Source organism: Nyctibius grandis, chromosome 7 (assembly GCF_013368605.1).
Source record: "Nyctibius grandis isolate bNycGra1 chromosome 7, bNycGra1.pri, whole genome shotgun sequence".
Taxonomy (NCBI): domain Eukaryota; kingdom Metazoa; phylum Chordata; class Aves; order Nyctibiiformes; family Nyctibiidae; genus Nyctibius; species Nyctibius grandis.
In genome coordinates this window covers 20,861,610-20,888,585 of record NC_090664.1, presented here as the reverse complement: position 1 = coordinate 20,888,585, position 26,976 = coordinate 20,861,610, and the positions used below count along the sequence as shown (strand labels likewise).

Here is a 26,976-nt window from a genome sequence, read left to right as displayed (position 1 = left end):
AGGCAGTAGGTTCACACTGCAGTTTTGGGTATGTGCCCCATAAAGATGTGAAACCACAGATTTTTTAAGAACCTTCAGTAACGTCTTATGTCACTGAAACCCTGAGTTAATAAAAAAATTTGGTTCTCAAGGGCTGTAACAGACAACAACATCTTTAAAGTCAGCAAGTGTTCTATCTTCTGACAAGGACAACTCCATTGTTTAAAACACCACTAAGCTAGAAACTCTATGCATCTAGGTAGCCCTACACACACAGAGAATTATTTAATACTACAGTTTTAGAAGTTATTTTATGTTACAGTTAATAATATCCAGCTGTGGACTGCAAAATTATATAGAGTGTAGTAAGGTAGAAAATAAATAGCTAATTAAGCAAAAATGGGCCTTTATTGACGATATTTTTAATTTTACTTAACCAAGCTTTCCTCTATGTTTTCATTAAAAAACAAAAAGACAAAAGCTTAGTTAGTTGAAGACAGTATAAACCTTTGTTTTCCTGAAGAATCTTGCAAGGAAGGTTTTTACAAGTTGGGAAATCTTTGGCAGTTCTGACGTTTTTCACTCTACCTGAACAAGCACAGTACAACACTGACTAATGCTGAGAACCAGGAAAATTATGCTTTTAGGGTAAATATGAATTTGTATGTGCTGTTAAAGAAGAAAGTGACTTAACAGATCAAAAGATTAATCTTCCCACCTCTCTTTGTACCCCCTCCAACTATCAACCCACTCCTCCTGCCAGCAGACAGTACAAATTGAATTCCACTGAAATATATGCTTTTAATAGGCTAATAGACTGTTACCATTCTGGATACTGGTTTGAAGCTACTCAGCTCCTGCCTGGAACATTCATCTACACTGTCTCCTGCCATAAGCAGGGGAAAAAAACAGCTAAACAATGTGATAGCTAGAGAATATAGTATCAGTCAGTTCTGACTACTGCAACAGAAACGAAGTGAAGATTAATTTCTTCTCCCTCTTCACAGGGATCTAGCATATGCAGAATGTCTTCTGCATTCCAGAGCTTAGCATAGCTTTTGGGCTGTACAAATAATTCTTTTTTTCTGTTCTCTTAACAGGAGTTCAGAATTCCTTATTTGCTCTGTATTATTAAGTCAGGTAACAACAGGGATAATGGTGCTCCACCCTTTGACCATGAAAGGAAGAAGGAGTAATTCACTTACCTGGGAAAATAGAAAGGACAGCCAACTGGAATTAAATGCATACAATCAGGCCTAATTAGGGCAGACGAGACCAAAGTGGAGTATGCTCTGTTACCATCAAGTCTAGACAAACAGCTATACAAGAACCAAATAAGGGCTACTCCTGTGAGGTTTGTCAACTAGCACTTCATCTAATACTCTTCAATATGCTATGGACAAAGAAGAGAAGGACTGCTCTAAGGCATCAGAGCCATAAGTTTTTAATTCTGTTTAAGCAAATAACTATTAAAGCATGTTTACGGAAGCGAAAAAGACACTTTAATCATCTAAAATCTATTGCAAAGTTACGCTTTATTTTTAGTTATGCCAACATATCACAGCCAAAATTAAGAGCTCCACTGTACAAGGTAAGATGGTCCTTCCTGAAAAGTTTACAATTCATATAAACGAGATGGAGAAAGCATGAGATAAAGAAAGATAATCCCTACTTGATAACATGAAAAATGAAGCACCAGTCCAAGATCACGGAGAAAGAAATTCATTCAATGAAAAACTGAAACTAGATTTCTTGAATAACAGAACAGCTATCCTTTCTTTGTGACAGCTGCTCTGTTACATTTCAGATTTATTAGCCACATTAGGAGACAACAGTTCCCTAAAATTGGATATAAGTGAAAATACCCTAAATTCTTGCAGAATCATACTAAGGCAGCAATTCTTTGAAGACAGAACTCAAAGCATATATTAACTATTGTCCCTCTATCAATATTGTATGTATTACTGCTCCAGATCTACTTACTGTCTGAGATTCAAATGAGTAAGATAAGTAAAGTAAGGTAAGTGAAGCTCAGAAAAGAGTAATTTATCCCAGGATATATCACAGAATCACAGAATGTTAGGGATTGGAAGGGACCTCGAAAGATCATCTAGTCCAATCCCCCTGCCGGAGCAGGATTACCTAGACCATATCACACAGGAACGCGTCCAGGCGGGTTTTGAATGTCTCCAGAGAAGGAGACTCCACAACCTCTCTGGGCAGCCTGTTCCAGTGTTCGGTCACCCTCACCGTAAAGAAGTTTTTCCTCATATTTATGTGGAACCTCCTGTGTTCCAGCTTGCACCCATTGCCCCTTGTCCTGTCAAGGGATGTCACTGAGAAGAGCCTGGCTCCATCCTCATGACACTTGCCCTTTACATATTTATAAACATTAATGAGGTCACCCCTCAGTCTCCTCTCCTCTAAGCTAAAGAGACCCAGCTCCCTCAGTCTCTCCTCATAAGGGAGATGTTCCACTCCCTTAATCATCTTCGTGGCTCTGCGCTGGACTCTCTCTAGCAGTTCCCTGTCCTTCTTGAACTGAAGGGCCCAGAACTGGACACAGCTACTGGATATATCTACAGCTTCTTTAACAAAGGCATGGGCAAGCATACAAGATCACCTTCCGTAAGAGCCTAAGCATCCAAAAAGCAATGCAATAAGGTTTGCCTGTATCCTCTAGCTATAAGATTAAGCCCTATAATGTAGTTTTTATATTCACCACAGAAGAGTTTTTCAGTATGCACGACACACTGCACCCCATTTCAGCAGAACACGTATTCTCTGCTGAAGTAGACTAGATACAATTCAAAGAAATATAACCAAAAAAAACAGCTCTTAAAGAAGTGAGTGCTGCTACAATTTTACAATTCTATTATAATAATTTTCACCAGTCACTCATTTTCTCTGCTCCCTTGGTTCACTGAAATGACCTTAAAATGAAAACCAAGGCATACTATAAAATGTTCTTTTCTCCAATGGTCAGAATATTTAACCTAACAGATACATAAAGTTAGCCAGCATCACACGACATGACTAATTTTTCCTCTCAAGTTACTGCTGATAATTGCACTGCCCCAAACAGTGAGAGATGCAGAACATTATCTCACACAAGTGATTGTATGACAAATGTCATATCATTTTGAAAAAATTATTTTTTCATAGCTTCATAAAATGTAATCAAGAATAACCACCTTTCTCCTAATACTTGAATGTCTATAGTCAACTCCAAGAGCTTTTGCCAAGCTCTTTATTTTGTTTTGCCATCTGATAGATACACCTGGACATGTAGACGCATAATCATTTGACCACATCAGAAAGTGTATAATCATAGTCACGTTAGAAGATATAAAACAAAACAGTGCCAATACTTGTGTTGCCTTTATTTACAGTTCCTCTCCAGAGCCCTTTCAAACCAACACACTGCTTTCTGGCAGGATTATAATATCATGTATTAGGCAGCAGCTGATAACCTATGAAGTGATAGTGAACTTTTGCTTAATACAAATGCCAAAATGAATAAAGAAAAAGATGATGGGCAAGTTGGTGGAAAAAGTTGTAAGGCAATCCATTTTTTTAATTAAAAAAACATTGCATACCAGAGAACATTAATGAGCCGAAAGTCCCCTAAGACCACTTTTATACATTCTGCACTATTTTGATGCTAAAGAAAACTGAACTGTTCTCACTCAGACCTGGTTGAAGACACGTTCCTTTTTCAATGTCATGGCAAGACTTGAAATCTGAAAGTATCTAATTAATTGGGTTACTTTACTCACTTACTTTTAGCCACGCAGAGTCATCAAACTAGAAGCAGAGAAGACAAAATGATCACAAGTCACGAAGTAAAAAAATCTGAACAATACCTTTAACTTCTTCATAAATGCTATCATCTGTTGATTTACTGCTCGCTTGTTCAACATCGTCATATTCCTCTTCCTCCTCCTCAGGAATAGCATTAGATTCCATATCTATGTAACAGCAATTTTAAAAAGTTAACATTTACTAGAAAAGAATGCCTAAGCAGAAATCTATGCAAAAGGAAAACACAATTAATCTTCTATGAGGTGGTGCTTACAGTATATTCTGCTTATTTTTCTTACGGTGTTCACAAGGAAGAGCTTTCAAGCTAAATGGTATTCTTGGCAAAAAGCAAAAATCTCGCAAAAGGAGAAAAGCCGTGTAAAAGCTAGAACACGACTGAGAACCAGGACTTGCTATTCAAAACTTGGACAAGTGGGAATACCAGATACACAAACGTGACAGGTATGTTGCCGAGGGGCGCAGCTCTGGTGCCAGCCCAATCCGCAGCGGCTGCCCCAGCACAGCGCACAGGTGGGTCCCGAACCGGGGGACATGGGCACATGACAGGGGGGGATTCCCGGTCCTCTCTCCACCTGGCTGAACACAGTGACTTAAGGGATAAGGAGCAATGGCAACAAGATCCTCCCCAGCACAGCAGGCACGTCTCCTCCTTGACTGCCCCACTTTCCCAGGTGCCCTTGCATAACAGGTATGAAGCTTTGCAAGGGGACAAGGACAGTAACGAGGAGGATGGTTTGTCTAGCTCGGAGGTGTCGCTGAGGTTAAATCGACCTAAGCCCTGCGTCAAAACAGCGTCCATAAAGAAAAAAAAAAGACAGGTCATTGCCATGGGAGACTCCCTTCTGAAGGGAACAGAAGGCCCGATGTGCAGACTGGACCCATTGCACAGGGAAGTCTGCTGCCTCCCTGGGGCCCAGGGTAAAGATGTGAAGAGAAAGATTCCTGCCCTGGTAACACCCTCAGATTATTATCCATTATTGATTTTTCAGGTTAGTAGAGACAAAGTTGCTACAAGAAGTCAGAGGGCAATCAAGGGAGACTTCAGGGCCTTGGGTTGACTGGTTAAGGGGTCAGGGGCACAAGTAGTGTTCTCCTCTATCCCTCCAGTTGCAGGGAATGATGAAGGAAGGAACAGGAAGAGCCAGGAGATCAATACCTGGCTCCGACACTGGTGCCACCAGCACAATTTGGGGTTTTTCAATCATGGGTTGATCTACACACCACCAGGCCTGCTGGCAACAGATGGGGTACCCCTGTCTCAAAGAGGGAAAAGGATCTTTGCAAAAGAGTTAGCAGGGCTCATCGAAAGAGCTTTAAACTAGATTTGAAGCAGGAAGGGGATGAAACCAGGCTCGCTAGAGACAAGCCTGACAGTGGCATGCCAGTGTTTGTGGGATGGTGTGCTAGTGAGGTCCTTCAGTCTGCCATCTCAGTGGAGGCAGGGGATGGAGAGCCATGCGGCAGCAGAGATGCAAGGGTTAGTGATGAGTTAGAAACCATGGAAGTGCCTGAGCATGGTCATGCAGGAATTAGGGCTTCTGCTCCCACAAAGGTGGCGGGATCAATAGCCCAACTGAAGTGCATCTACACCAATGCACGCAGTATGGGCAGAAGCAGGCTGCCCCTGTGTGCTGAAAGACAAGCCGGTGGGGAAGAAGACCAGCCTGTCTGAACAGCGAGCTTTGGCTGGAACTCAGGAAAAAAAGGAGACTTTATGACCTTTGGAAGAAGGGGCAGGTGACTCAGGAGGACTACAAGGATGTGAGGCTATGCAGCGAGAAAATTAGAAGTGCCAAAGCCCAACTAAAACTTAATCTGGCTACTGCCGTAAAAGACAATAAAAATGTTTCTATAAATATATCAGCAACAAAAGCAGGGCCAAGGAGAATCTCCATCCTTTATTGGATGCAGAGGGAAACATAGTGACAAAGCATGAAGAAAAGGCTGAGGTGCTTAATGCCGCCTTTGCCTCAGTCTTTAGTAGTAAGACCAGTTGTTCTCTGAGTACCCAGCCCCTGAGCTGGAAGACAGGGGAGCAGAATGAAGCCCCTACAATCCAGGGAGAAATGGTTCGTGACCTGCTACACCACTTAGACACACACAAGTCTACGGGGCCGGACGGGATCCACACAAGGGTACTGAGAGAGCTGGCAGAAGCGCTCACCAAGCCACTTTCCATCATTTATCAGCAATCCTAGCTAACCAGGGAGGTCCCAGGTGACTGGAGGTTAGCAAATGTGACACCCATCTACAAGATGGGCCGGAAGGAGGATCTGGAGAACTACAGGCCTGTCAGTCTGACCTCAGTGCCGGGGAAGGTTATGGAACACATCATCTTGAGTTTCATCACGCGGCACGTACAGGACAAGCAGGCGATCAGGCCCAGTCAGCATGGGTTTATGAAAGGCAGGTCCTGCTTGACTAACCTGATCTCCTTCTATGACAAGATGACCTGCTTAGTGGATGAGGGAAAGGCTGTGGATGTTGTCTACCTAGACTTCAGTAAAGCCTTTGACACCATTTCCCACAGCACGTTCCTGGAGAAACTGACTGTTCACGGCTTGGATAGGCGTATGCTTCGCTGGGTAAAAACCTGGCTGGATGGCCAGGCCCAAAGAGTTGTGATGAATGGAGTTAAATCCAGTTGGCAGCCGGTCACATGTGGTGTTCCCCAGGGCTCAGTCATGGGGCCAGTTCTCTTTAATATCTTTATCAATGATCTGGATGAGGGAATCAAGTGCACCCTCAGTAAGTTCACGGATGACACCAAGTTGGGCAGGAGTGTTGATCTGCTGGATGGTAGGAAGGCTCTGCAGAGGGATCTCAATAGGTTGGATCGATGGGTCGAGACCAGTTGTATGAGGTTCAACAAGGCCAAGTGTCAGGTCCTGCACTTGGGTCACAACAACCCCATGCACCGCTACAGGCTTGGGGAAGAGTGGCTGGAAAGCTGGCTGGCGGAAAAGGACCTGGGGGTGTTGGTCGACAGCCGACGGAATATGAGCCAGCAGTGTGCCCAGGTGGCCAAGAAGGCCAACAGCATCCTGGCTTGCATCAGAAACAGTGTGGCCAGCAGGACTAGGGCAGTGATCGTCCCTCTGTACTCGGCACTGGTGAGGCTGCACCTCAAATACTGTGTACAGTTTTGGGCCCTGCACTGCAAGAAACACATTGAGGTGCTGGAGCAAGGGCACCGAAGGGCAACGTTGCCCAAAGAAGGGCAACGAAGCTGGTGAAGGGTCTGGAGAACAAGTCTTATAAGGAGCAGCTGAGGGAACTGGGGTTGTTTAAGTCTGGAGAAAAGGAGGCTCAGGGGAGACCTTATTGCTCTCTACAACGACCTGAAAGGAGGCTGTAGCCAGGTGGGTGTTAGTCTCTTCTCCCAAGTAACAAATGATAGGATGAGAGGAAACGGCCTCAAGTGGCACCAGGGGATGTTTAGGTTGGATATCAGGAAAAATTTCTTCACCAAAAGGGTTATCAAGCATTGGAACAGGCTGCCCAGGGAAGTAGTGGAGTCACCATCCCTGGAGGTATTTAAAAGACATGTAGATGTGGTGCTTAGGGACATGGTTTAGTGGTGGACTTGGCAGTTCTGGGTTAATGGTTGGACTTGATGATCTAAAAGGTCCTTTCCAACCAAAACAATTCTATGATTCTATGTTAATGGACAGAACTACCATCACTAAGCAGTACTGGCAATAACGGCTACTGTTGTACTGGCTGGCTTACCTTGAATTACAAATTTGACTTGCTGTACCCATTCCTCTGCTTCTTTGGGAGTGGCAGCTGTAAACTATTAAATGTTTATTAATAACTACTAGCAGTAATGACAAACACAACTACAATTTCATTAGCAATAAAAAAGAGGGACTGTAGCATTCTCGTCACTTCCTCAAGAAACCATTAGTAATTCTTTTCATGTCTTCTGGTACTTTTCTTGCAAGGATGCTTCTTATAATGTACAGCTAATTTTGACAAATTTATGTAATTGAAGGAGAGGATGATGGATTTGAAACTCTGATCAGCAGCTGGCAGCTGTGCAGAAAAAAGCTGCTTCTCTTCATCAATGTCAAAGCCAGAACTGATGAACAAAATTTGCCCTTGACAATTAGAAGACACCCATGAATTTCTTTAGACTGCTGGGTACAGTTTTCTTAAAAATGTTCTTGTCAGACTCCAACACACTACCTGACAGCTTAATTAACTGGCTTTCAACTGCAATCTCAGATATTTAAAACTTATTAAACTTACATTCCATATTGATGTCTAGCTGATAGATCTCTGAATTGCATAGCTGATATGTGCCTTTACGTAGATTTTCCTTGCAAAGCCATAACCAATACAATACGTATTTAAAACTGATATATATTTTAACTTTTTTTTTTACTATTTAATTCATCCAAGAAATCACACAGACACACCATACAATAGATACTAAAATGCTAACATTGAAATGACCAATAGATAAAGATGATAGATTTCTTTGCTCCTGTCCAAAAAGATAATATTTGAACACATACATACATATTTTAAATCACATTTTTTTCCTAATATATGAATATACAATATAAGCAAGCAAGGGTTTCCTTTTTTCTTTAAGATGTCAGTGAAAGCTGTTTTACTGAAATGTTATATCAGTAACTGGAATTGTAACAGCTTTATCAATTTAATTTCAAGTCAACATAAAAAAGTCCTACCTGATAAATGCGCTTATCAGGAGCGGAGATTTCAAAACAGCAATCTTTCTTTGCATCCTTCCGAAGGTTATTATTCATTCTGATGGTGTAGCCCTCTAAGGCAAATTCACCTTTCTGTTGTTTGTCTGTTGGAGATGAAAAACAAAGTGAGAGCTTCATTTACAACAGTGAATATAAGTGGCTCAGCAGGTTATCGTTTATTCAGATTTTGGTTTCTATTTATTTCATGAATTTTACAAAGAATAAGGAGGTTTTTGGCAAAGTGGTTAGGTGATGCTTCTGGAGATAAAGCTTTATTTTAAGGAACATGTACACAAAAGTACATTTTTCTGTAGGATGCCTAAGGAATTCCACAGGGGGATGTTTGCAGATGGTGGTCTTATTTAGTAAGAAGTACATGTTATGACACTTGTATCTAGGGAAAGCCAAGAACTGGAACTTGCAAGACACACTTCCTATAAATCAGTGTCTCTTTCAGCTTCAGTAAACCAATGGGAAAATCTGTCTCGCTCAGAACTTGCTAAACTCCCTCTTAAGCTAACCACTTCACTCAAAAAATAAGCTTCAAACTCTTTTTTAAGCAATTGGAAAAGCTTCTCTTCACATTCTCCCACCCACTCCCAGATGTGCCTCCTTTCCACATGGCAGAAACACAGAATGAATTTTGTTATAAATTCAGGTGTGTGTTCCAAAAGCATTTCTCTCAACACAGCAAATGTTTAATTAGCTAATAAAAGTACTGAGCCCTACCACAGTTTATTATGTAGAGCCATGTGGTTGTTTTAAAGACAATTCTACTTTTCAAAGGTTCTGGTTTATAAAAGTATCACTTAGAACAGGCCTGAGTTTAAATATGCTGCATGTTGGGCAAGCAGCACCTGTGTGCTCCTTCTGAGCTCTTCAGACCAAACCCTGCATCTGACTTTATGTGGTCTGGCATGTTTTGCTGGATATTAAAAACAAACCAAAAAAGTAAAAGTAAATCAGTTTCGCAACTTCTGTAGATCACAGTGCAGCATTCAAGTGAAGATAGGCATCATCACAGTCACATTTTGCTCAGGCAAACAAAGTGCAGTTGAAAATGAAAGAAAATTACATTAAGCATGGGGTTTTTCCACAACAGGGAAAAGCACTAATTAACAATAAGCACCAGGAACAACAGCAAAACTACTTTAAGTATTGCTGAACAGGACTTAGGTGCAAATCGAGCATCCATTGCTTATGTTTGTCAACAAATGAGAAAATTTCTACAGTAGATAAAATGGGAAAAAGTACAATTTTCAACATAATTTTGTCTTTCTGGAAATTTAATATGAAAGCAAATCTTCTCTTCCACTCCTGAGAGAGCAAAAACTGGCTAACACAGCAACATGAACATAAATAGACACAAGGGCAGTCACCATACAAATACTCTTGCTAGTAATCTTACATGCACATGGACACAAATTCTTTGTCCTTCCACCTTTCTATGAACTCTCACCCAGGGCAAGTAAATACCAAATAACACAATTATATGAGAAAATCTAGGGCACTGTTCTATTTTCTCTTCTAGTCCCTTCCCCCACAGTAAGTTTTATTATGTCTTAATTAAGTACTAATGATACAGTACTAATATTTTACATTTGCTCAATCCTCCACCCCTGTATCAAACAGTGCACAGATGCAAAACTCATGGAATTGCACCAGGCAGATATTAGAAATAATAACTTGCAATAGATTAACTAGGTCCCCTTTTAATGAAATTAATTTCTGCCTAGAAATTTTATTGTTCCCTCACTTGTGACCTCAGGGAGAAGAGGAAGTGAAACACATTAATTTCTCACTCTCCCATGCTAGAGGTTTATCAAAACCCAAGAAGATAGGAGCATGCAGACAGAATAAACAAACACCAGGTTCAAAAGGTAAAATCATTTTTTCAACATAAAAATGAGGCAAGCATCCAATACTCTTGGATTATTTCTGAGACTGCTTCTCTGTGACATGGATGATCCTTTTTATGGTAATACAGGTTTACAGAGCTAATCTCAGATGATCTCTGTACTGGTACTTATTCTTTCAAAGAGCAATACAGTTAAAACAGAAAGATGCTCTACTTTGCACTGGAAGGGGAATGTGGTGCATGGTATCCATATTGTATTTGATAGTTTTATTGTTTATACTGTCTTTGTCTCATCTCTCTGAACACGTTGTTCCAGTGCTAATGAAAATTACCTGTATGCACCACCAAAAAAAAAAAAAATATCCTTTGCTATTAAATTCTTTCACTGACCTTTATAGCAACAGACTAGTCATAGCATTGCTACTTTTGCTTCTAATTGTCTGTGCAGTAAAATACCCCTGATTAAAGCCCAGTGTAGCATTACGCGTATGCTTAAAAAGTTGACCATGAGGCAATTTTAAGACAATGAGACACTTCACAGCCCTGACCCAGAACCCATTAAAGTTCAGAGAAAGACTCTCAGTACGCATTCACACCCCCTGTGGCAGCAAGCCAGAGATAAGACCTAGTATGTCCTGAGAAATGGCTCCACAAATACAAAATGGCAGGACACAGGTCAGCTATAGCTCAGCTGCATGCTCTGATGGTGACAAGCAATGGAGGCCTACTAAGCCCAGTTGCTCTTTCAGAATACACCTTTCCAGGTAGGACTGGAGAGCAACCCCATCGCCTGATCACCGTGGAGCAAACCATGACCCATGGTAGCTGTCTGGCCAGGCACAGTAGTCAGGTGCAGGCTTGAAGGCAGGGTCACCTTGTGATCATCAGACTGAACGATCAGCTCGACTTCATTTATCAGCAAAGGCTTGCAGCTAAATAGGTGTGCACACAGACCTGGGATTTCAGTTTAAAGCTGCTGTATGAAGTTAGTGCCACAGTGACTTCTGTGAACTTTCACATTCAGAGTTATATTGTTTAGTATCAGAAATTTTTTCTGGAGATTGTGCTCTAGGGAGAGTTAAACAGTTTTTGATGTTTAAAAACTTTGAAGACCTAAAGATTTTACTTGGAGACTTAAAATTAGATATAGTTGGTTTTTATGGTGGAAGCCTTAAAAGTAGCTTCAGGAAGCACATTTACATCACAGAGATTTCACTTGCATTTTGAACCCCCAAATCAGAACCAGAGTTTTCCCTAGGCAGGAATACAACAGCATATTTAGAAGGAACTAGGGAGAGACATGCAGGTGGAACACACTTCTCTGAAGAACAAGAACATTCTTGCTGGCTCTTATTTTCTCAAGATAGGGCTTCGCAATTCAACAATGGGAAACCCTTAATTTGTCCCAGAACAACGTAGAACAGAATTGCAAAAGCATAATACTATCAGTCTTGTAAAAACAAAAAGGATCGCAAACACCATCAAGCATAAGTTGCTCCACAATTAGGTCAAATCTCATTTCAGAATAAGCGGTTATTTGCTCATCTCCTCTTCCTCTTCCCTTCTCCCCATATCAGGCACACGACAGAAAAATAAATCTGGGTCTTTGTAGATCATTTTACATCAGGAACTTAGAATTGTAAAAAGCTAGTATAACAGAGTGGAGAGTTAGGCACTAAGTATTAAAAAAAAGTCAAAACTAGTACATAGATATTTGAGAGAAATAAATATGGGGGCTATATTTACACTAGAGAAAATACAGACCTGAATGAAATTTGAGAGCCATTTTAAACATTTTTCTTACATATAAACTTCATTCATCCTAAAAATAGTGAAATGTTGTTAACAACGGAAATGGCCAATATTATATTGGGAAAAGTCTCAAAGGAAGCAGAGAAAAAGGGTTTTGAAGTAACCTTGCATAACTGAGTCCATGGGAACTCTTAAAACAAAGAAGAGTAAACCTTCAACGGGGTCTTGAAATGATTGGGTTGTAAATTTGAGGCCTAAGGCGATGTGCCCATATTATTAGCACATGTAAAAAGAATTAGTGCATTCTGAAGAACAGAGAGGACTCGGATAGTAGAAAGGAAAGAAGTTACAGAGAAAGGCATAAGGACCAAAGGCAAACAGAAAGATTTCAGAGAGTAATAAAGTATTTATAAATACTATTAGAATCTATAATTTAACTCTCTTCATCTTGAAATCAGGAGCCTGTAAGATCTTATGGTTTACATGGCTTCATGCTAAATGCAGTTTCACACACTTTTCCATATGCAGGATGCCTGCTTTCTAAAAATAGTAAGTGTCAGTATCTCCAAAATGGTAATTCCTTTTCCAGCTTTTGGAACAGTCCTTTCCAAGCATGTGCATAGGAGTTCTTCCCTTTTAGATAGCGGATCTGAAATACAATCGACTTTTTTTTTCCCCTTCCTTTAATCTAGTCCTCTGAGAAATCTAAATTTAAAAAAATTAAGAAATGGAGGAATGACTGAACACACTATTTAAGGCACCAGTTTGTTTATATTCAGTTTGCTTATACTCAATAGTTACTTTTTAAATAACGCACTATTAATGGCAAGTGTGCCTCTCATGGTCTGAATTTAACATTCTCATAGCAGAAGATTCAGTACTCATTAGATAGATGCCTTTGATTGCCATCACGCTGCTACAACAAAATCCTATTAAATATTCACAATTCCTGCAGATTTCAATCATGGATTCTGTCAAAGTCAAGTCTAAACTAAACAAGGATTTTTGCCTTTCCTTTGTGGTTGTTCAGAGAGGGAGGACTAAGAAGAGGAGCTCTGTAGCTAAAAGCAAAATGATACTTCAACAGCTTTTCACTGGGTTTGTGTATCTTTCCTCACTCCTAGAAGGAGAATTTTCAAGCTTAGCATGTGGCCAAAATTCCAGTAGCCTGGTTCAGTGAGTCACTAGGATAGATTTGCAAATGCAACTCTAACGAGGCTTCCCTCTCCCTTAATATTGTTCAGTCACCAAGTTCTTCAAAAAAACAAAAGACAAAATACAACAAAAACCCTCTTTTGCACAAACACACAAAATAAAACAAAAACCCTCTTTTGAACAAACAGAAGTAGTCCATCCATTGGCCTGGCCATCACTATCTTATTATTCAGAGAAATCCCAAATTTTCATGTCCATGTTAAAAAAAAAAAAAACAAACAAACAAAAACCAAAAACAAACCCTTCAGACTTTTCTAAAAGCCTCTGAATTATCCCCTTCTTCAACATCACATTACTGGCAAGCAGGCAGATATCATTTTCAAGTTATAAAAATGAAAATAAATTTTTAGTGCCCATTAACAGGGAAAAAAATTACCACGATATTATCAATTACTGTCTTGCTAAACATTTCGCTGATCTCTCCGGTTTGCTGAGACAGAAGGGCATATAACATTGTGGCCTAGTGAGGAAGAAGTAATGAAGCCATTAATTCATTCATTTATAAAGCACCAAATTAACTTTCCTTCTTCACAGGCACTTTGAGGTCTGAAAGGTTAGCCATACCACCTAGGTGCCTGAGTACACAAAAACTGCCAGAGATCGTATAGAAAGACGATATGCAAACAGGGTACCCAGCTGCATGGAAGCAAAGAAAAGAGAAGGACTATAAAAGGTTTATGGAAGGAAAGACTATGAAAAGGAGGACCAGGCAAGCTTCTGGAAATCCAAGCCATCTCTGACATTTGAACACACTTCTCTGCAATGTTGTGGGCCACATGCTGGCAACAGATATTGCAGCACAAGCACAAATATACCTGCACTTCCTGCAGTACCTATTTCTGACTCGTAATTAGGTCATACTTTTAAGCCTTGTTCCTATAGATATAGGAACTCCACATACCATTGATCAGGGGAAAAAATGTAGGTGATTCACTTAGACTTGTCTATATTGCAGGGATAAATAACATTGTTTCACTATCCAATGCTGCTGCTTGTACATCCAAATATACAAGAACACAGAGGAGGAAACAGGGAAACGAGACATTAGTTAGCCTGCAGGCATCACAACTGTTAAAAGGATGTTTGTAATCTCTTAGGTGAACACACACACATACACAAACACCTAGTCATTTACTGTATTTCCACAGGCTTTAGCTTGTACTATATTCTCCTGGACTAGGCCTCACATTTTTCATCATACAGGTCTGAATAAATGATTCTGAAACTTTTCCTCACAGGCGTTTGTGAGCTCTATACACTTCCATACTTCTTGCTTTCCCAATGTAAAAAGGAGAAAGAAGAATTGTAAGTGTTTTGGAAACAAAAAGTCTACACAACCCAATGAAAAGGCATCCTATATCCTCATGTTTAGAATTCAGTTACATTTACACTGATACTTAAGCGTGAAAATCAAACCTTGGCCAACAAAATACACACTGCACCAGACATAAAATATCCTTCACATATTATTCAGCTATGTTTCCCATTTTAAAAACATACAGAACGCAAAACAAGCCAAGCAGGACCTAGAAATCCCTGCTGCCTCTCTGCATTACATCCCACAATGCACAGGCAGTAGCACTCCATTACCCATTAAAAGTGATGCAGGCAGCAGGACTGAGCACATATGGAATCCTCCTCTCCCTTGTCTCTCTTCAAACCGGGTTCACATCGACGAGGGGGAATTTTCCTGTTGTGTGAATCAGCCCTGGAACCTGTCAGAAACCAGGGCCCAGCTGATAGAAAAGCGAAGTGATCATCCCTCTGTACTCGGCACTGGTGAGGCCGCACCTTGAATACTGTGTCCAGTTCTGGGCTCCACACTTCAAGAAAGATGTTGACGTGTTGGAGCAAGTCCAGGGGATGGCGACCAAGCTGGTGAAGGGTCTGGAGGGTCTGACCTATAAGGAACGTCTGAGGGAGCTGGGGTTGTTTAGCCTGGAGAAGAGGAGGCTCAGAGGTGACCTTATTGCAGTCTACAACTACCTGAAGGGAGGTTGTAGTGGAGTGGGAGTCGGCCTCTTCTCCTGGGCAACTAGCGATAGGACAAGAGGACATAGCCTCAAGCTTCACCAGGGGAGGTTCAGGTTGGACATTAGGAAGAATTTCTTCTCAGAAAGGGTCATTAGACATTGGAACGGGCTGCCCAGGGAGGTGGTAGAGTCACCATCTCTGGATGTGTTTAAGAAAAGACTGGACATGGCACTTAGTGCCATGGTCTAGTTGACATGGTGGTGTCAGGGCAATGGTTGGACTCGATGATCCCAGAGGTCTCTTCCAACCTGATTGGTGATTCTGTGAAAACATCTGCAGACATTGCACAGGCTAGGGCAGACCTGCATCGTTTAGACAGATGCCATCCCAATGACGCGGGAGGTGGCAGCAATTTGTATGAAGCTACTCAAATACATACTTTGCTGTTCTGCAGTTGGTAAGAACACACCTTCATTTTCTACATAACCCAAGTTATCTGGTACAGCATCAAAGGTCACAGCAAAAGAAGAAGGGCCCCAATATGACAGCATACTACGGCAGGTACTGCTGCTGGCCATAATAGTGGGAGTGAAAACAGTTTCAGATTCTTCCAGTAACTAAATACCAGATCTCCTCAGAATTGTCTCATCACACACCTCATCCATGCTGACAATCTGCAGCCAGACAGCATAATAAACAGCAGCATATATGTTCACACCCATCAGCACCACAGCTCAGTTTCAACAGCAAACTACTTTGCCATGGAACTACAGTGATCCCTGGTATCCAGCTTCCACACAATGATGGCAACTCGCTTCTGCACTGGAACAGGCACCTTGATGTACTATGGCATCAGAGGGCTGAAGAATCAGTCTAGGAAAAAGCTTTCGTCTTCAAAGGCAAGTTCTGGAGTGACTGTTGGTCATCCCAGATCTGCAAGACAAAACTATCCCACCATGCTGCGCTAGTTTTTCTGTGCTAACAGCACCAGTCACATGGAGGTAGCCATAAATTCGTGCAGCTGATTTGTTTGCTTCCTCCGTGAGTTACTGTTTGGAGTCCGGCCATGCCTGCACAATTCCCAAAAGATGCTTCATGGACTATGTGCCTCTCCCATGTCATTTGGTTACAGTTAGGAGGATCTTTCCCAAACAATCTGCAGCCTACAAAAGCTGTAAATGTATAAGGCAAAGCATCTGTCTATAGATCCGTAAAGGAAAGCAATCCCATAGTGTATCACAGTGAATTCCTGACATGACACCAACCTACAGAATGCTAGGGAACATGCTTCCACGTATCTTAAATTTCAGCATAGGCATTAGAAATGACAATGCAGCCTTGATAGTCAGGTTGTTGCAAAAGAAAAAAAAATGGATGGAAAAAGAGAAAGTGGGCCATTTTCCTGCCTTAGTCCAAAGACCATATGCTAGAAAGCGTAAATAATTGTTAGCACAGACACAACAGAAACAAAAAGTAAAAAATACAAAGATTTTTCTTTTTTTTTTTGTAAAAATTAGCAGATGAAAGGCCAAAGATTTAAAAACTCAGAACAATCTTTAAGAACTAATCATATATCCTGAACAAAAAATTTGTCATTTTTTAAGTACAAGACAACATACAACTATATATAAACAAACAGCACAAGATATTTTTCCAGAGAAACAAATTATTATTGACAAATCAGTGTTTTGCCACACCTCCTCAAAATTTTTGAAGATAGATGTTTACATTTTTGAAGCTTGACCGATCTGTAAATCCCAAGGAAAGAGTGAACTTTTAGTGGATATACTAACAAAACTCTGGAAACAGAGAATACAATGGGAACTAGCAGGATGAAAACTGGACTTACAATTAGACCTTTACTTTATTTCCTTTTCATTTTTTTTTTTTTTAGAGGGAGGACGAGTTTAAATGAGCCAGCATATTGAAGAGTGAAACAAACTGGACCAAATTAAATTAGTTTTTGAATAAAACAATACAAATTAACTATCTGCACTAATCTCAAGTAGGGTCACACAAACATAAGCAGAAGAAAAAAGCTTCAATGGAAAGTTTGCCCAGGAATAAGTATTCATTGGGGGGAAAAAAGAAATAATTGCACTTTTTAAAATTTACTCAGATATATTTCTGTATCATTTGTTTTACTCTTAAATACACTTGGCACACAATTTAAAGGATGTTTTATTTGACTGACCATTTTTAAAATTCAAAGTGATATCCCAACGTTTATGCCAGAGTCTTTCTAAACTGGACATTAAAAGTCACCTTCAGAAGTTAGCCTTAGTCTCCATGAGTGGCTTTTAGTTAAATACATTACTTCATTTCTAGCTTTTTCAGAACATAAGCTATTTAGAGAGAAACATGGAACTCCACTATGCAGTTTTTAGACTAACATTTTTCTGGATAGAACCATCACTAAAGAACTTGGAAGGTAAAATTGCTAGAGGTTGTTTTAAAAGTAAAATCATATTTGGACAGAAAGAACATTTTCTGTCCAGTAAATTAATTGAGTACCAGCATACTATCAAACCTAGTAGCTAGCTGTTATTGGCGCACAGACTAGCTTTACAAGTAGCTTAATCTTTTTTCCTCAGTTTCCCTGCTTTAGAAAATGAGAACATCACTTACAGATTCTGAAGAATATTTACACATTTTTAAAATTCACAGTACTGTTTAAGAACCAACTATTCTTTTAAAAGTTTCATTTGCTTTCTTGAAATGACCTTAGATTCGCAGTTTCCAACTCCACTAAAGCTTTCATATTCTTCTGTGCATTAAAATATCATTTTTATAGTTTATCATAATTATTATAATTACCTTTGTCACTTCCATAATAATAGAAGACGGTCTTACTGATAGCACACCAACGCTTTTGCCATTCAAAGCCGAGAAAACTGTGGTCTGCAATTGATATAATTTGTGTTATGTCACTTTATGGTATTATTGAACACAAATATGTTACTTCTTCTCAAGGGTGAGGAAAGATGAAGGAGCAGACAGGAAAAGTGCTAAAGAAAGGAAACAAAATCTGGATTGCACTGAGAAGGGAATTAGAAATAAAAATCGGTGGTAAGAAAACAAATGGGAATTTGAAATTATATAAAGTGAGAAGTCATGTGTAACATTAAATATAAGGAAATAATGAACAACTTCCTAAATATTTCCTAGAGTTATTGCAGCATTAAGTGGGTATTAAAGTGACAATATAAGATTTATTGAATCAAGGTAAATATTGACTGAACCAAAGCTGAGATCAATATTTGCCCTCTTGAAGGAAAATAAATCTTGATGCTCACTGAAACATGAAGTCAACATATGGTACTTTTACATACATTCCTAATGTTTTTTTCAAAAATATTTGAAAGTCTCTGAATTATGGCTGACTGGACTTTCACAGCATGATTTTTTTTCAGTCAATAAAGAAATAGGATTTTCTCTTAACGCTACAGGAGCAATTATGTGCTGTGCTTCTTTTGCATAATAATGCTTCAACATTTCAACTTCTATTTCATTTTATTTATCACTCCTGTATAAAGTTATCTGTGTGTATAACATCAAATACTGACACGTAGACTTCCCAGATATAAAATATGCACTAGTTTTCACAAAGATAGTTAGACTTACCTTTTCTGCGTTTTTCCAGGTACCCAGCCTTCAGAACAAACTGAAGATCTTGAGCTGCAATAGGAGGAAACTGATTCCCTGAAAGAAAAATAAGTTCTGTAAAGCACTGCTTTTCAAGCAAAATACTATAGTAGCATTAATAAACTTATGGATTTTACACTCTCAATATGTAGGAGCTATTATATTCTATATATATAGAATAATCATAGTAACTACTATGCCAGATTATTTTAAGTACAAAAACTCTCTATCTATAAATGCCAGAGCTGTTGCTGCTGCCCTTGCCACTTCACTAAGGAAAAATATAGCTGTATAGCAGGCCTTGCAAGTCTCAGAAGGAAAAATATATAATTAAACAAGCTATGGCAACTTAGAAAACATTAGTTTGTGTTTTGAACATGGTCTGTAAAGCAAGTTGGATAATGAAAGCAGTAAGTTTTCAAATGTGCAAACAAAACCCAGTATTACAATTCAACACAATTAAATCAGGAATGAGGTTTTGAATAGCAGCTTCACACAAAAACATCTTGAAACAACTTACAAGGTGAGGACCGTCTGCTACACTGTCTACAAAAAAAGAAACCAGGTGAAGAGATGATAAAAGATGATGCCTGTTGACAGACATTGCCCAATTTGCAATATGACACAGAAGTACTGCCTCGAGGATCTATAAGGTGATACTGGATAGACAAAGGACATGGTACATAAGTCTACAAAATTGTTGATCTACAGATACTAATTTTAGATTTTGTAGAACATGGCTGCATCTGCAAAATGGTCAGTATGTTTCACTGTATTTTTTCCTTTTCCTGAACTGCTAATTCATAGCTAGAAGCATGAGACCGACCAGTCAACCCTGCCTCAACTTAAAATAGAAATCTACATGTTAAAAATTGCATCTTCCATCCTGCATCTTTCCCCTCCTAAAACACCAGAATTATGATTTAGATGGAACTCCTAGTACTAAGAACAGAAATATGTTAAATATGTCTAATAATTAACATGTATATAAATGTCATACTGTTTACCGCAAGCAAAGAAGCAGAACAAAAGCTATTCCTGTGCTACTGTTTTTTTAAGTGCATGTGAGCATCACAGTGAAGTTCCTAGTACTTATGATCATCAAATATTCATAAGAGTCACTGTAGGTAGATGGCAAGTTTACATGGCAGCAATTATTCATCAAAATATATGTAATCTCATTAAGTTCTACCAATATAAACATACAGAAAAAGACTGATATCAGCAGACAACCTCTGTGCTAAAAAAACACTTTAAACTATGAAGGGTGGGTTAAAGATCAATTGTCTGACCTTGAACCAAGAATACTGTCCCTGGAAGGTAATGCCAACTTCCTGGATTTTTCGGTTGTTGCTTAAAATAGAAATTTTTTTTAATCAGTGTCCACAAATTAGTTGGTTTATGGTGGTCTTATTTAAATACAGTTGTGAGAGGAAAAATGCAAGAAAGAGGTAGGAACTTGCAGAGAATGCTATTTTTTGAAGTATGAAAATACTCAAAATGAGAATGGATTCCTTAAATAATAAAGCTGGCTTTTTAGACAACAAAAGATTTTGTTGGATACCATAAGGTAGTAGATAGAATTTTAAATACATTGACATTTCCACTGAATTTTTTTTATTACTATTATTTTTAAAGATTAGGAGTACACTAGCTATTATTTCAGCTTCTGTGGAATTCTTACTACTGTATTGAAAATACAAGAGTTATTGGCTCCATGTACAAGCATTTTAAAATGCTGCAGCTGTCCCCCTTTGCTTGATAATATGCAATCACTGCACAATGTTAAATGAGAATTTAACACAAAGACACTCGCTGGCCAGTACATGGGAAGTTTCATAGTTACTTTAAAAGATGATCTAATGATGATATTATGAGTGGGGGAGGTGAAGAGTTTTACAAATATACATAGTGTGCTGCTTTATGTTGGTCATTGGGAGGCATCAGTGTGCAACACTTACAGCTTTACCTCATCCAGTAGTGCTCATTTTAGAACAGTGCATCCCCACAGATGTGGAAGACATAAAGCCTAATCAAACAAACAAACAAAACAAATTCAAAAATTTAAGAATGAACTGAAGAACTTCAACAACTATTTGGATCTAATTTTATATGTTACTGCTTGTATCAGTTTGCTTTTTATGAGAAAGCCTGGCAAGTGATCATTCAATGAAGAGCCGAATCAAACAGGGCACATAGTCCCAAACAAGCACATATGTCAGGGACTTCTTAATGTTATTCTGCCTATAGGTAAAAGCTCATCTGAACTAACTGCTTCACAGAGCTAGAAGTCAAAATTCCACACCACTCAGTTTTGCTGCTTCTGCTGAGACAAGTTGGGATAAATTTGATGATGGCATTTTCTGAAACTACATTTACTTTGCATAGGGCACTGAAAGCTCGTGAGGAAAAGAACCTGCATGAAAAAATGCAGTCTTCCACTATTCTGGTGATACTGCAGAAAGAACTCCTCCTGCCCTCAACTTGTAGAGAAGCCAGTTTCTTTTTCTTTTCCTCAAAGCAACGGAGGCAGCAACTCCACAAAACAAGCAGCAGCTGGTCAGCCCCACTGCCACTCACAATCTGTAAGTAGCTGAAGCAGAAACAGATCACATGCATATTATCATCCCTCTGTCAGAGAGGCCTGGGAACCACAAAATGTGATGGAACTTTAAGTGGATGGATAGGAGAGAAGGACCCGGTTGTAATATCCCAAGACACATACAGCTGTACATGAAGGAAAAAGCATAAATCTGGCTAAATTCCTTCTTTCATTCCCCTCTACATCCAGAAGGAAGAGGAGGGAGAATAAGTAATATGAAAAGTATAAAGGAAAGAGGACGAACCACCTCCTCTCAGATTCTCATTAACCACAGGTGTTGTGCATATGTGGCAGGAAGAAGGCACAAACACACATATACTCTTACCGCTGTACTGCAACAAAAACAGTGAGGGGAATAAAGAAGAAAGAATGACACCTTCCAGCTACTGCCTAGAGTCAGCAAGGAAGACCCCTAGACTGTGTCACCTTTCTACCTTTCTTCCATTTTTTTCGTTGCTTTACTCTTCTGTCCACATCTCAAACAGGATTTAGAGTGAACTGCAATCCCTAGATGTGGGAACTCCAGACTGAAAGTTTGGGATTTGCATAGCAGGTTGGCTTTTGCAGTTGCTTTCAATCAAAATGTTGCTTCCCCATTCATTTGAAGTAGATCAGGCTTGGCACAAATCCCCTAAAAAAAAAAAGTATCACTGAAGCAGCACTTTGTTGTAGTAAAGCAGCATTTGTTTACATTACACTAGCAGCCGAGATCAGAGACTCATTAATTGACTACTGCATAGGACTTTGAATAAGACAGCTCCTTCTACAAAGAATCTATTTAACACAGAGAAAGACTGCCAAGAAATAAGGCTTTTTTTTTTTTAATAAAGAACTGTGAAGCAAATTAAACAACTTGCTTCAAATCACATAGTCCTTTAATGTTTAGAGCTCTGAATTCCCAAATATTATATTCCCATGCACACCCCAGGACATCTTCAGGACAAGGAAAACTTTTCCCTTCCCTCGTGGATGCAGGTGAAATGGCCCGAATTTCAGTTTCCTCTAATTTCACTGGAGATTGTCCACTATAAGAAATCAAATGTAGAGATGCAAAGAACTTGCATCCTAGGGATGCAAGATAGCATCTACTGATATTAACTTTCTTGGGTGCCTCAGTGTTTGTTGCTCAGATACTTATGGTCAAACTGACTACCAGATCAGAGCAAAATTTCTCTCCCAAACTCAGACCAGCAGAGATCACCATGTCTTCCTACCCCCGTATGGTCTGTTTGCAGATACATCTCAAGGATTTAGAAATAAAGATGTTAAAAAGGCCCATAGTCTTCCCTGGTTTCTCCTTTGCTACACTGTAGTTTCTGATGCCAGTTTTAAATACCAAAGACTAAAGTGGCACTGTGAGTCAAGAAGTGCCCTGTGGCTTGCAGCTGTGTGAGTTTACAGGTGGAGAAAAGTACAATGATTGCTCCTGTGTACCCTTCCACATCTAATTTCTGCTGTATCATTGCCGTGACAATGGTGGGCAAGCACAGAGTTAAGGATACAAAAAAAAAAAGTCTCTTTTCCATTCCCGAGTTTCTACCCTACAAATAATATCTTGAACCTTATTCTTTTGATGTGAAAATCAGGTCAATACTATCCAATATTTGGGGAGATTATTATGTTGCATCCCCAATATACAGTATAAAATGAGGGAGGTCCGTCTGCTTAATGTTAAAGGTTTTCCTTCTTTCTTGACCACCCACTCACAGATGAATCTCCCAGAATAATTTCTCTTCTTATCTTGGTGGGAATTACTTCACTGTACTCCAAACTAAAATCTGCAGACTATGTTCCACATGCATATTCCCAGACTGATGTGTACAAAGGCCATCAAAGACCAGATCAAAATATTTATGAGGCCTAAACCTTCAAGTTTTAGAGAAAAGTAAATTACACATATAATGCACCAGGCTCTTCCTCTCTGTTCTAGGCACTCTTGTGCCAAGTGAGCAGCTGGCAGTTTTTATACTGCTATTGCTGCCAGGCTAAAAATTCCTCCAGTGAAAAGAAAGTGAAATGCTCTCACTCAAGCATAAAGCCAGCTTTTCTACCAGTCATGCTTTGACTTTGGAAAAACATGAACGTTATTAACGTAGACATATTAACGTACATGTTCCGCTGCACAATTCCCACAAATCCAGTGCATCTTGTGACTTCAGAAAGACGTCAGACTACAGTTTATGGCATGGCTACAATTTTTGTAACTTGGTAATCAGACAGTCAAAAGCATGAATGATGCAATTTTGCACTCTACCGCAATGGTGAATTTGGCCCATTACTTAAAAACAGCTTCATCAGTGTCACTTCATATGATAAAGCATGAAATTCAATCATTATGCATGGCATTTTGATTTTTGGAGGACCCAATGGTGTTAAAATTTCATTCTGTTTACAAAATAAATAAAGCAAAACTAGGTTGTATTAATCTGCACTGTATACCAATAGGAATATTTTTTTATTTCTTCGTTGTGCTAAGGGATACATAAAAAAAGAAATAATTAGAGGTCAATGCATTCTAAAGAGGTGCTTAGCATGCTTATGGGAAGTTAAACAGGCAAAGTGGAGATAAGTGTAATTCAGTAACAGCTAAGTGGTTGATCACAGCTTGCTTTCCTAGTAGAGGACCATAGGTTTAACTATTATTATAGTCAAGACTTCTTGCTCATATAAGAATAATTCACTGTTCTTCCATCCTTGTAAAAGAAAACTGCCAGGACAACATATATTAATTTGATTATATGGAGAAAACAGTGATTGCTATTTCTTTACCTTCCTTTAGCTCAAAAAAAATATAATCACTATTATTGAAAATTATTTTTCCAGCTTCCTTTTTACTGCACTGAAGACCCATTTATACAAAAGGAGAAACTGAAATCCATTCCTGTTTGAATTATTGTTAGTAAAAACTTTGACATCAGCTAGAAAACAGAGAAGAAAAATGCTGGCAATATGAAAGCGTATCTTGTAATCTAGTAAGACACAGGATGTTTCTCTAAAAACAAAGAGTTGCTACTCTAAGTATTGAAATAATAACCTTTAAAATGCAGAAAATAGAGGGGGGGTGTCCTCAAGCTCAGGGCTTTTATGATATCTCTCAGGCTGTAATTTTAAATTGGCAAAGATTTTCTGAAAATATTTGTGTTAAAGTTGAGCAAAGAAGGAGTAATGTTTCTAGCATCACAAAAAGTATTTTCATCTTCTTTTCTTCCGTTCCACCCCACTCCTCACACACTTCTCCCAAAATTCTTCATATCTCTTCATTTCATTTTGATCTGGAAATACAGCATGTACCCATTTTTAATAGTTACTACAGAGGGATTCAATTATCTTTGCATCTGTACATAGCAATACGCTGGGGTCACATCTGTTGCACAAGCACTGTGAATCTAGGCTAAAGAGGAGGTGATTTACTTTCATATGCATACCTTCTCCCTACTTTTTTTTTTTTTTTTTTTTTTTTTTTTATGAGAAGATTATGTATACTGAATTTTTAAAAAATCCCATTTCTTAGAGTCTTCTGATTAAGGAAAAGTTATCAGTAGGAAGATCATATAAAATTCATTAGCTTCATTAACTGTCTTGAATACTTTCACAAAGACTACTTCAGTACTTTGCAAGTGTAGTAGCCTAATAGCTCTGAATTAGTTTAACATGCAAGAATCAAAAGATAGATGTGAAAGAAAATGCATTTCATTTAGGGGAATAAATATAATGAAAATGTTTAGCTTTTGAAATGCTGGTTCAAGAAAAGTTAGCATTTTGGTCTTCAAATTGCTTGTTCCAAAGACTGCCTAGTCTATGAAGCTTTGCTCTGGAGCCATCCCCAGCATTCACCATTGTGTTCTCTAATAGTTTACAATAATTTTCACAGAATAACTTGCCTTGATATATTCCTCTAAGAAAAGCCATCAGTGTATTTTATTAAAGAATACTTAAAGCAGTGTCATCTGTTTCTAGTTTTAATTCTTTCTAATTTGGGATATGAAGTTTGTGTTACAAACACTAATGGCAAACCCTCAGAGGCCTAAATGCTGAGTATTTCTTCTTGACTCCTCCCTTGGAAGGAGAGCGATATGAGCATTTCTCCTCCCTTCCTTCCTGTAAGCTCAGGAGAAGGCAGTGGGCCAGGCAGCCTAAAAACCACTGTGACATATTCTTTACAGAAATATTTAGTTCTTTTAAGCAGTCAGCATGCTTGAAATCTGTCTTATTTTGTCATTTTCATTTAGCCCCTAATTAAATAACTGTGTATTTAGATATTTTAAATTTTTTAAATCTTTCATATATGGCTTCTCAATCCTCATCTGTTTTCTGAGCAAAGTTTCTTTAGTAGTTGTAACATATTTCATTCGGCAAAGATTTCTTTTTTTTTTTTTTTAATAAATTACAGGAGTCAGCCAGTCAGACTCCATTTACCAGGTTCCACAGCCTAATGGAATTATCCTGGATCACACACTCCTCATCCAAACTTAACTTTGAATTTATAAACCAATATTGTCCTGGACTTACGCATTCTTTTGTTGGCTTTCAAACTGGTTCTAAAACACCCACGGTGACATTTTGCATAGCACTTTAATGTACAGAGGAATTCATTCAGGGCTTTCACCCCTTGATCCAGATTTGACTTTCACATAGGTAATTATTAAAATTTCACAAATGACACCCACAGCACATAGGGAAAAAAAAAAAAAAAAGAAAAGTAATGTTTTCTGCTGTGAGCAGGCATTATCCCCCAGGGTTATAAAAGGGGCCACTGCACGCTTCACAGGAGCAGCCTTCCCGCTTCTGCTGTTTCTCAAATATTCTGAGGCAGCAAGACAGAAAGAAGATACAGCAGTAAAGAAAAGGTCTCCTGTACAAGGTCTACCGCTCATGCCGCTGTAATACAAGGCATAGAAATGTAGAAGTTTTGCTTAAATCCCTCCAAGGATCATTAAAGTTTAATCAATCATTTCAGTGCAAGACAGAAAGGTTTCAATCACCCAGAGGCCCACACTACAGCTAACAGGAAAGTGTATCAGTTGTAGAGACTGACAATACAAATTTCGCCTATGCAACGAGAAGCTCAACTTCCTACTTTGTTATGAGAAATAAAGTATGCAGGAAAACACAGAGATAAAAACAATGCCTCTGCATTGCAGAAAGAAGCAAGTCAAAATAGACCATCATGGATCAATTAGAGGTACTGGAAATTCTCATGAAATGATGTAGGCAAGCTGAAATTTCCCAGCATCGTCTCACAGACAGGCACACACATCCAATTTTGATTGAAAGCCTAAGTAAAGATTCAGAATATCTACACAATAGCTGAACCACAGAAGCTGCTGTTAGCTAATCAGAGAAAATTAAAAGGCCAGGAATAAAGAGTCCACAGCTAGAGTATGACCAGCATGATGTCAAATTGC

General features: G+C 39.0%; 1 protein-coding gene across 1 annotated transcript in view; it reads right to left on the bottom strand.

Moving 5' to 3' along the window:
• SKAP2 (src kinase associated phosphoprotein 2) overlaps positions 1–26,976 on the bottom strand; it is a 124,192-nt gene that overhangs the window by 32,726 nt on the left and 64,490 nt on the right. Inside the window, exons 5-9 of the mRNA XM_068405362.1 lie at positions 18,949–19,026; positions 18,142–18,225; positions 8,505–8,629; positions 7,537–7,600; positions 3,846–3,950 (exon numbers count right to left, since the gene is read on the bottom strand). Coding sequence (XP_068261463.1) covers positions 3,846–3,950; positions 7,537–7,600; positions 8,505–8,629; positions 18,142–18,225; positions 18,949–19,026 — 456 coding nt within the window. The remainder of the gene's footprint in view (positions 1–3,845; positions 3,951–7,536; positions 7,601–8,504; positions 8,630–18,141; positions 18,226–18,948; positions 19,027–26,976) is intronic.